The sequence below is a fragment of the Solanum lycopersicum genome, chromosome 8 (genome assembly GCF_036512215.1).
Source record: "Solanum lycopersicum chromosome 8, SLM_r2.1".
Classification (NCBI taxonomy): Eukaryota; Viridiplantae; Streptophyta; class Magnoliopsida; order Solanales; family Solanaceae; genus Solanum; species Solanum lycopersicum.
In genome coordinates this window covers 65859491-65871542 of record NC_090807.1, presented here as the reverse complement: position 1 = coordinate 65871542, position 12052 = coordinate 65859491, and the positions used below count along the sequence as shown (strand labels likewise).

The following is a 12052-nucleotide window of genomic DNA, read 5'->3' as shown; positions in this document are numbered from 1 at the left end:
CGATATTACGATATAAAAATTCATAAATATTAGTAATTCTATATACCAGAAATGATGATGTCAACCAAAAGAGGGTATAAATTAGTACCAGTATTATTTCCTCGATAACCAAACGGTATTTTTATTTTTTAGTGCCACATTCACTTATGCACGAACATTTGCTAGTTGCAGTAGTAATATAATTTATCACGTAATGAAACTGATCTTACTAATTAAGTTAATGCAAGTTTATGCTATTAATTAGAGTACTATAATCAACTATACCATGTACTGATGATGTATGAATGAAGTGAAATAAATATGATTTGTAATGAGATAACTGAGATTTGTTCATTCTTAATAAAGTTTTTAGTTTAAGAGCTTAAAAAGGGAAAAATCATGACAGGGTATTATCCTAAAAACAAATTTTGAAATATGACAATTATAATTTAATGAAACTTCAATACATATAAAAAAGTACATAAATTAAGAATTCAAATTTAGTCAGATATCAAATACACAATATAGGTAAATAATATAGAAGTATTGACTATAATATACGTATATTTTCTCCGTTTAAAAAAGAATAACTTTATTTTTTTTTAGTTTGTTTTAAAAAGAATGACCTATTTCATTTTTGGCAATATTTTAACTTTTCTTTCCACGTGGCGTGTTTAAGACCACAAGGTTAAAGAACATTTTGGTATGTTTGACATAACTTTAATTTAGAATCACAATTTAAAAAATCTTCTTTCTTAAACTCCGTTCCAAATCAAATTAGGTCATTCTTTTTTAATGGAGGGAGTATTATATATAGTCATTTGTGGAGCTTTTTAGTGCCACGTTCACTTATCCACAACCATTAGTAAGGGCAAGCATCTTGTGTATAATTAATGAATTTATTTAAATTTTATAATTTTGGTTCTTAACTTCATATACGAGTCAAAAAAATCTTAAATAAATAAAAAATAATTAATATCAGACTCAGTAATAATGACAATAATAGGATTCGGAATGTAAATTTGTATATTTTACTCTTGAATTCATCCCTGATTTAGTTTGGTATAAGTATTATTACGCGCTATTTAATTCTTTTTTGTTACTATGTTTGTTAAATTTTTTCTACTCATAATTGTGACAATTGAGGATTTATAATAGGATTAAAAAGAGAGAATCATATAGTTATGATATTTTTTAAGAATATTTGTAAACTGGTGTTTATGACTTCATTTTCTCCCCATATGAACTTTAAAATAGCTTATTATTAATTTACGAAACCGAGGACATCTCACATGCGTTGCACTATCGTAAAGAAATACTAACTTTTACACTACATGAGTATATAATTTGTCTTGTTTATTACTCTTTTCGTCATACGATAATTATTTTGTGTAACTTTTTTATTTGTTTTACTTATCCTGATTTGATTTGATATATTATTAAAAAAAAAAAGTAATTATGAAAGTGTTTTATCAATATTCCCTATTGAATGATTTCTTGAAATGATTTTGATAATAAGTATATAATGATGAAGGTAAAACATGAAAAAAAATTACTCATTGTTCTTTTTCTTAATATATCAAACGTAACAAGTAAAAATTGTAAACTTATTTAAGGAATAAATGACAAGTAAAAGTGAATTGAGAGCGTATTATTTTGAGATGTCTAATAATATTTGTCTACTTTATGAAATGAGCAGATAATTTTACATTTAATTTCTAATTTATCGTTCGTGTTATTTTTCTATTACATTTTAAGACATTATATGTATTATATTCAAATAATAATATAGTAAATTATTTTTCTATTTATAACTTTTTAAGAATATACGAAGTTCATCGTGGATAAATATTATTGAAGTGAGTAAATAGTAATTAAACGAGGAAACCTTTTTTTTAGCTGCTGTTGCACCCTAAGTGATCATTTCGAGTAGAATTAAATGAAGTATATTGAATTTAGCTATGAATAAATAAAAAATTAAGTAATGAAACTAAATGATGCATGATATAAATAATTAATAACAATATTAATAAGGCTCTACTGAATTCGAGGACATTATAAACATTATGCTAAGATGATTGTTGAATTAAATTCTTTTATAAAAAAAAATTCATATATAGCAAGTCAGCAACACGTATAGTTTTTGGTGATCAAGGATTCAAGAACATGCATGAAGCAAAAATCAATGTTTCATCATACACACACGTATAGTTCTTGGTGAAGGATTCAAGAAGATGCATGAAGCAAAACTCAATTTGTCATTATATGTACATATATATAGATGCATGTATATATTTTGATAAGGTTTGTGCAGAATTTTACTAAAAATCATTATATTTCACTCAAAAATATAAAATCACTATTTCCATAGATTTTTTAATTAAATTAATGAGAAAGAAAAATGTTGAACAACTATTTTCAGTATTTCAATGTATTTGTTTGTCATTATGTGATTTTTTCAATGAGCGAGTTGTCTAAATAGAGTAGAAAGATTATGTTAAACATAGTATAAATTTCAGTGAAATTATCTTTATTTGTAGCGATTACTATATATCCTCTCCGAAATTCATCGTCGATGTCGTAGACTTATAGTTGTTATTATATGTATATGTACATATACATGTATGTATACAACTCAGGCGAGGTGTTATCTCATGAAAATTACTTGATTAGTTTGTATGTGCTTATCGTAAATATCCAATTAATTAGTTATTAATGATTAGTTTGTCTGTGCTTATGGTACATATCCAAAAAAAAAAAATAGACTCTTAAAATTCTAATTATATAAGTAAGATAAATTGAGAAGGGAAACATTGAATATTTAAAGTAATAAATCAGTAGCCGACTACTTATTATCCAAGAAAGTGAAATTCAGAAATGTGTTAACAAAGTTTTGTTCAACACACGTGAAATCAATCATAGACAACTGTCCAATTGAGCTTTTATGGCATCTTTAGAGTCAAGAATGTAGAAATCATTTTATCCCTTTTTCTATTTACGTATTAAAAATCACTTAAAGCATATTCCTTCCCTCATAACTTTATTAAACTGATTTTGATTTGTTATGAAGTTAAAAAGAAAATCATATTTTTTTTAGTCATGTAATTTTAATTAAGAATAAATAAATTAAAGAGTTCTTAAAAAATAAATTGAATATATCACGTTAATGTTAAAATTAAATAATTTTTTTAAAATTCAAGGATAAGCGGTAATCTCTATAACCTCTATCATAACTTTGCCCTTTGAGTGAGCACTTTGTGCAAACTAGGTAAAACACTCACTTATTGCGTAATAGTTTATAAACTGCACTAGATAAATGATTCTACTCAGAAAACATTAAAGAGGAAGGAGAGGGATTAATCAAGGATGTGGATGATCACCCTCTTAACCATATAAATTAAGCTGTAGAAAATAGAATTATTATTTTCTAATAACAATATATTTAGTAAAATTTCATAAATTAACATTTTAAAAAATAAAATGTACACAATCTTTATCATAAACTCTGAAATAAAAAGAAAAGTTGTTTCTAAAAGACTTCCTGTAATTAATTATCTTCCCCGGAAAAATAAGTAAGCATACTTTTCCATAGTTGATTAAAAAAATTGCTTAAGGTGATATCATGCATGACTTGATATAAACAAAACCTAGGGACCATAAAACTTTGTTTCTTTCTTGTTAAGAATATAAGTCAAAAGACATTGATCAAGCTAAAAGGAAATACAACTATACTCAATTACTTCATTTGCAATTTTTCATTTGTATATCACATGCTTTGACCCAATTTTAACTTGTATTCTTTACTTGTATACACTTTTTTATTCTATGTTGATGACATCAAAAGGGACAAAGCTATTAACTAGCAGACATTTTTTGGTTCCCCGGTACCAACCCCCCACCCCCACCCCCAACCTCTTTGCCTAACTTTTGCCACCTTTCAACTTTGTTTATTAGTCCAGTAAAATTTAACAACAAAAAGGGAGGAAATGACATACAAAAGCTACAATAGTATTTACAAAACATAATATAATTTGGTAAAAATAAACATTTCTGTTATTATATGTAGTGTATATGATTTTGTATGATGTATATATGTCATAGTATGTCTGCTGATATATTGGACATATTCGACGTAGAACATATTGTTCTTCGTCCTCTTTTTAAGTTTTAATCTAAAATTCTAATCAAAACATAGTATATTCTTCACCAAACTGTCTCAAAATTTTGTTTGTCTAATTGACAACAAAGAAAACAAAAAAGAGAAAAAAACATAAATAGCTTTTGTTTAGAGTGATTAAAAAATGTGACTACAATTAACGTATTTACAAATCATAGCTACAAATTATTATATGTCAGACATAAGAGTTGTAATTAGACAAACATCTACTAAATCTTCTCGACAATCCTTGTGCCCTTCCCTCCTTGATCTCTCTATGCATGAATACGCTGATGAATATATCTATGCATTTTTTTGATAATAATATATACATGTATCTATGAAATGATACACCAAATATATGATACTAGATACCTGATGAAACTGACATTGGATACGCTAGATGAAATTGATTTTTAATAGAAAGATAGATGAAACTGAATCTATATATACAATTATACAAAATTTGAGAAACTCAAATATATTTTGAAATATAAATACATAGTGAGAGATGCGAGCAAAACAGGATAAAAGCAAGTGAGAGAGGAAAGAGACAAGCGAGATAGCTTAAAGGCAAACGAGAGAGTCAATATATTCCAAATACATGCAAATCATGCTTGAATATAGTGTATCTAAAACAAATTGCACCTAATTTGACCCGCATGTATCTGAGCCAGTCAGATACATGTATCTAGCGAACAAAAAGTGGTACAAAAGATAATTTGTATACGATTTAAACTCGCAGAATTTGTGTTGTTTCCTCTAGAAAATATCATTCTCTGGTTTGCAGTCCTACAGATAAATGGGCTGACAGAAAGTAAGCCCAATTAGTATATTACTTGGATTAGGCAGTAGTCGTCTGAACCAAAAAGACACAATTCAAATAGTTGTCTTCTAACTATTGCTACTCAGTTCTGTTCTAATATATCGACGTGAGAAAAATGTACTATTAAGTTGAGATTGAGTGGTAAAATGGGTGATGGAGCAAACAAAGATAACTCGAATGAAGATTCTTTCCCATTCTAAAATAGCAAGACGAGTGAATGAAGATGTCGTAAGCAAGTGAACACTTCTTCCATGGACAGACTAGGAATAGCATACCAAGGTGTATCTAACACTTCTTGCTTAGAGTATCTCTTTTTCATGAATAGACTTTCTCATTTAGCTCCGCTTCTATGTCGACTGGGGTCAGGCTAGGCTAAAGCTCGTCATCAAGCCATGTATCAATTCATGAGAATAGAACCAAGCACATTGTAAATTATAATCGATCAGAGAGAGATTACATTAGCATACAACTTGCGTGTAAAAGCCAGAATTCAATGATTTGGTATGAGTTATCACGTGTTACGACACATCCGTTAAATGGCCATTCCATAAAGCCACAAGTAGAAACCCTATATCATGGAAGCAAACTCAGACCCAGTTAAGTTGCAATGGAGTTGATCTAAAGAAACTGCAACCAACGGCAATATGGATCTGTCTGGCAAAAAAAATGATCATGAATAATCGGATTGAACTCGTATATGATGTTTAGATCTCAAGCTTATGTAGTTGCAACCAACTTTCTGATCTTTCTGTCATGGTTCAACATAGCACTCACACTCTCAACAACCAATATAATCTGCACGGGTAAGAATATACAACATCAAAATAAACAAATATAGATGAGGAGCAGGACCCCAAAAGCTAGGGTGCGCAATTATGCGATTTGAATAATCTGCTGAATCCATAGAACAAAACTGCGCAAGGGAGTCCAGCTAACCTCAGAAGAGACTAGTCAAATTGTCAACTTAAACAATAGGGATTCAAACCTCAGCAATGATATTACAACATGAATGTACTGCATCCTATATGTTCAATGTCTAGACAACTTATATCTGATGACATGAGTCGTGACTGCATTGGTAAGAGCAGGTTTATGGGGTTCAAACTTAATGGCCACCATCCACAGAAAGGAGTTTGACTGACAATGTCCTAGCATGACTGGTTTTTTGCTTAAGAAAAGATGAAGGCAAGAATGTGTTGCCCTACTGATAGACTAAGGTGATTATAAAAGTAGTAGTTCATTTAGATTAGGAAACAAAACCATGATTACACAACCTTCTTATCTATGAAGAAGCCATGTCACTCTACTAGAATACTATTAGCTGTCTAGCTCCATGACAAAGAATAGAAAATAACCCAGCCGGTTTTGAATAATTATTACATGACATGTTTCACAGGTCAGATATCAATTGATTTGACGCAGAACTCTCTTAATGCATGACATGTTTCACAAGCCATACATACCAAGAATTATTCCAGTAAAGGTACCAAAACAAACCTGGAAGCAAGCATAAGCCATTCCTGTTGCAAAGTAAAAGTTGGCATTGCCAGTACCCTGCAAAGGTAGTAATTATTTGCACAAGCACCTAATGCATATCTGGCATTACCTTAATGTTTAAAATTACACTAGGAGCAATAATGCATAAGCATACTAATGAAGCGGATATATACCCTCCATATCCACAAGTTGTGCATCACAGGACTAAGAAGGGAAACTCCAACAAATCCACAGAAGAGAAAGAAGGAAAACTGCATTTCTGCAATGAGTATAATGGTCAGATATAATCCAGTTAGGACCGTAATCAAGTGAAAAGGGTAAGCTTAGTACCTGCTAACTCATTGAAAAACAAAGCTAACAAAGCCAAGTATAGAGCTGAGTCCCCAACCTGATCAATTTTGAACCAGGTTAAGCAGGAGCCAAGATATGATCATAATGTATTGCAAAAAACACAAGCAAATACAAATACCGAGCAATTTATTCGACTTGATGAAAGTTAAGACGCAAGCAGCTTATGTTTTGTCAAACAAGGTAAATCTCAGAAACATAATTTCAGAATCAGCCTAACATCTAGGGATGTAAATGGGGCAGGGCAGGATAGGGCAGCCTTGATCTGCTAAGATTTCAACCCACCTGCCCTGCCCTATTTAGCAATTTTCCATGATTTAGCCCTGCCCTACAGGCTCTGCTTAGACCCGTCCTGCCCCAACCCATTTAAGCTATTTTAATCCATATATAGTCCACATATTATTTAAATATATGAAGAAGTACCGGGGGAAAAAAGAAAACATAATAACTCGTAAAGGAATTTTACTGTGCCAACTTCAAATTATCCAATCTTAGACCCAAAAGAATCCAAATTATTTGTTGCTCGCTAGATTAGTGTTCACAGTTACTAGTGTAAACTGTGATAGAGACTGGTGTATAATGATTATAAGTTACATGAAGAACATAAAAACTGACTGCTACTATATTTTCAAATTCCATACCATTCCTAGCTACAAATGCCAATGACCAATAATGAGAAAATCAGAACTCATCATCTTGACCCACAACTGCCCTGCTCTGTTATTTATTTCTTAAGAATAATTTACCCTGCCCTACCCTACTTAATTGCTCGTGCCATGAGCTGTTAAGGACGTAATCTGCCCGCCCTGCCCTTTCCCCACCCCATTGTCATCCATACTAACATAGAAAGATACATGTATGACAGCATCATGACTGAAACAAAAGTGTCAGACAGACTTTGCAACTAGATGGAGTACTAGATGATAAATTCAGCATCCTACTGATAATGGAAAAATCAAGAAACTCTCAACTACACAGTCCTAACACATCCTCTTAGAAAGGGGACTGCAAATTGTAACCCCACCCCCACATAAAAAGGGGGAAAAATCACAGACATGATTCCAGTTATCCTGCAGGGGTCATAATTTCACATATTGACAATTATCTCATGGTGTAAGAGGTTGAAGTGCTTAATCTTCAAACATCAAATTTAGAATTTTAAAATATTCCTGAGTGAAGTGAAATTTAGGAAATAGTGATCCGTATGGATAGGATTTAGGCATTAAAGATTCACTTAGGAAAAGAGTACTCACTGAAGGATAGGGCTTAAGTATTGAACAGATTGCCATGTAAACAAAAGCCAAGAAACACGGCCGGTGCTTTAGCCTTATGGCTAGTGGCAGTATCATGAAAAGGATGTTCACATGAAAAACAATCAGAAAGAAGTCTCTGAAAAATTCAAAGACCTCGGCAAAGAAGTACCTGCAGCCAAGATGCACAAAGAGGTTAATGAAAGAAGAGACAATTCACAGAGAAAGCAATTCTATAGTCACTTACCACAAGACACCAATGTTTGGAGACAAATCTTTGACAGTAAGAATAAACCCATAGGTCCTGCAAGTGAATAAAATGATTTTGAGCTAGTAAGTCTTGGCTACATGAATCCTTTCTATCAATATCCCTCCATTTATACCAAGATCAATTGAATATCTAAACGTGAAGGTTGTCTAGGCAATGACGAGCACAAGAAAATAACTAGTACCTGTTAAACATTTCTGAAATGCCACCATAGTTTCTCATGAAGATGCCACACAAAACCAATGTATACAAGGTCCAAATAAAAACCCAGACAAAGAAGAGTCCAACTGGTCTCCATGAGAAGTTTTTTTGTTCTGATAAGCCATTTACCACCCGGCCTTTACTTGAGTTGTCAGCTTCATCTTTCTTATACATCAGGAACAATTTCCTTGGGGTTGCATCTGGACCATTACCTAATAGCAAGATTACCTGGATCAAGAAGAACCTAATAGAAATTAGAAGAACTCATAAACATTAATATTCACAAACTAAAGAAGACAGACTTCATAGGTATTTCCACTCTTTCCTTTTAAACTTATGCAATATTTCAGCTTTTTATGACATTATGACAAGAAAAACTTACAGGTATAATCAGGATTGTCGGATAGAGAGACAAATGAGATGCTACAACCCACCCAAAAGCTGCCAATGGGGCTACTCCTGTACACAAACGAGTAAATTAATCAGTTCATATACAAGCACCATAAGAAATTCTCTTTTTGAAAAGGAAAACGAAAAGCTATATTCACTACAACAAGTGAAAATCAAAGAGCATGTCCTATCAAGAGCACCAAGAAGGAAGGGACAAATATGCCTAGTTTCCCCTTCAATAAAAGCATAAAGATAAATGGAGTGGCGAGTAAACTATATAAAAAGAAGAAAAGAAAAAAATCACTAACATATAAAAAGGATTATTGACTTCTTACGGATGCAGGCTCCATAAAGTGACAAGATAATAAAAAGATTTTCCACAGGGGTTGTATTGAAACCCACACATGTGACTATGGTTAAAGGGTTCCACAAGTACACAAGAGCTGCAATGTCCTCCGATGGTAGAATCTCTGAAACAAGGGGTTATTGCATCATTAACTAGTGAAGAAGCAAATAAATTTCGACATTAAAGCTGAATATTCACCAGAAATTTCAAAGAGCTTCCCCAAACCCAGCGATTTTAATCTCTCACAATATGCCATGCGAAGTTTAAGGCCAGTTGCCCGGATTAGCATGGCAGAGATGAAATCTGCAATCACAGAAACCAAACTATATCCAAAAATTGGTTGAATGTCCATGTGACTTCATAATTTTGAAAGAGCTACTCAGAAATAATGCTGCATGAGCAAGTAACAGATAAAACTCAACATGAAATCTTTTCTATCTGCAAATTTTATAGTCTCAGGCAAGATTAACAGGACAAAATATTATTTAGCATTGAAGTAATGCAAACATGGAAACATGTTACATGCAGGTAACTCGTTTCAAGCAGTATGACCTCTGTCTCAGGCTAAGTGTCTTGTTTATTTGGTTTGTCCAATAAGTCTAATTTTTCCATAGGAAAACTCTCTGTACAATCTAAGAAACTTATTTTTTTTGATAACCATACTCAATAATACCCTTTCATCATCATACTACTAAAGCACATTCAGCCACCCCACCCCACACACCTAGTCTGGAACTTCTCTATTTAAAAGAAAATATGGAGGTAAAGAAAGAAATAATTAAGTGCTATCAAGTGATGATGATGGAGGCAGATAATGCAGCAAACCAACTTTTGTGCTTTAATCAGTTCTTCTGAGGAAATAACAAGAACCACAGCAAACAAGATTTTGTTATAATTTACAAACAGCTCCCCGAAGTTTCAAGGAAGTCAACCAACCATCCTTCTTGAGAGTGCAGGTATACAAAGCTACTTAGAAGTCAGAATCATTACTCTTACTTGGATCTTCTCGAAAGAGTTAAGCGTTTACACTGAATGCTTTCACTTAGTTAATTATATGTACAACATGGTAATGCTCATCACCCTTCCATCTCCGTGCGCTTCTTATACTCCTCACCACATTTAATTGACATAGTAACAGCTAGGGACAATGAATATAGAATTAAGGATAAAAGAAAATGCCATTAACTGAAGTTCCTTAGAAAAACATTAACGAACCCATTCACAAGATAATCACTGTATGATCTTTAATATGATGCAGCCATAAAGATTCTATAGTAACCAATCATTTTTTTCGGTATATGAGTTAGTAAGAAGCTCTTTAAGTGTTTTTTCCAAAATCAATGATGTATAAAGTTATCACTAAACGAGTGCGAAGCTTAATTATATATCCACACCGATATATATGCCTTAAATGAGTATTTCTATTTTTGTGGAAAGCAAGAAAGAGATAATACCTGCATAGAAGATGATAAGGCTGTCCTTCAATTCTAACATCAAGAACAAACAAAATAAGTCACAATAAAAGGAAAAAGTCAACAACAGAGCGTGAACGTATGAACAAATGCTTAGCTGAAGCTAAATATTTTACTTCTTCATTGTAAGCGGACCGAGAACCGAGAGCAGAAGTGGAGAACCATGATACATAGAACCTTCCAAAACATTCAAAATCAAAGCATCAGACAAGTGAAACTCTGACCATAACAATCATGAAAAAAGAAGTACTCTTCCGAGGGTTCCGTTCTCCGTTCACTTTTATTTGTCATGTTTGCTTCTCAAAGTCAAACCATATGAACTTTTACCAATAAGTTAAGATGGAATTTCATCAAAGTATTGCAACTTGTATGTTTTGAATATCTAAATACAAATTTAATATATTGAAATAATCTAATTCAGCTTATCTCCGAATATTAATCAAATTGACTTATGCTAAATATGACACTTAAAAAGTGAACGAAGGGAGTATTAAGCTTATCACTTGAAAATCTAGAAATATAGGAAACGTACCGGCATACGGAGACATCGATGACTGCGTTAACCAGTAACCTTCTGCCACTATTAAGAGTAAAAAAAAAAAAAAAGTTAATCAAAATACTTATACTTATACAGGGAGGTACTGTATGAATAATTATGAATTCCGGCAAGATTGAATACGTCGGCGTAGACTGGTGACCGGAGTGGAAACTTCTGGACGAGTAGCTAAGTTAAGGTTTTTGGGAAAGTAAATGAGAACTAATCTGAAGATCATTGATGCTACTGCCCATCTCCAAAAGTGTGGCTTCGTTTTCATATTCTTCTTCTCCTCCTCCTCTTTCATTATTGCTACCGCACCAGAGCTTCCAGATCCAGCTCCAATGGCTGTGGTAGCAGCGTTGCAGCGATCGAATTTCGAACCGGAGAAATGCCCAACTTGTGACGACTCGTATGGTGATTTTAAATGGGCTTGGTCACTTAATTGGGCCTAGCGCCCGCAACATATTCATGGATTACCGATAGCATTACTATTTAAGTTATAGCCGTAGTTAGGAATATTTATGATTTAATTTCGAAAAACTTGAAGAAATAATTAAATTGAACTAATCAATTACATGCATAAGCATTTATAATAATATAATATTTTTTGAAAATAATTTAAATATATTATATATATAGCTATCAAATTTTATTTATAATTTATTTGTGAAAACAAATAAGCTTAAGATAAAGAAGTTGAACAAACAAAATAAAATAAAAAGCAATAATAATCAATTTTGATTTCTCGTTGGTGGATAAAAATAAAGCTCTTCAACAAGGT

The 12052-nt window shown here is 32.2% G+C and overlaps 1 protein-coding gene across 3 annotated transcripts; it reads right to left on the bottom strand.

The window, feature by feature from the left end:
- Positions 1-5340: 5340 nt before the first annotated feature.
- LOC101244104 (phosphatidylinositol glycan anchor biosynthesis class U protein) lies at positions 5341-11735 on the bottom strand. Of its 3 annotated transcripts, none has more exons than NM_001322083.1 (14): positions 11413-11682; positions 11266-11313; positions 10850-10910; positions 10716-10748; positions 9460-9584; positions 9251-9385; positions 8908-8984; positions 8509-8753; positions 8304-8360; positions 8060-8228; positions 6789-6846; positions 6632-6717; positions 6459-6515; positions 5341-5756 (listed from the first exon to the last, which is right to left on the bottom strand). In NM_001322083.1, exons 1-14 carry the CDS (start codon positions 11573-11575, stop codon positions 5679-5681), a joined length of 1392 nt encoding a protein of 463 aa, NP_001309012.1. In that variant the 5' UTR covers positions 11576-11682; the 3' UTR covers positions 5341-5678. The 3 variants fall into 3 exon arrangements, with proteins under 3 accessions (NP_001309012.1, XP_069143708.1, XP_025888049.1); XM_069287607.1 differs by having other exon boundaries at positions 5363-5756; positions 9460-9652; positions 11413-11666; XM_026032264.2 differs by lacking the exon at positions 10716-10748 and having other exon boundaries at positions 5363-5756; positions 11413-11735.
- Positions 11736-12052: the final 317 nt, after the last annotated feature.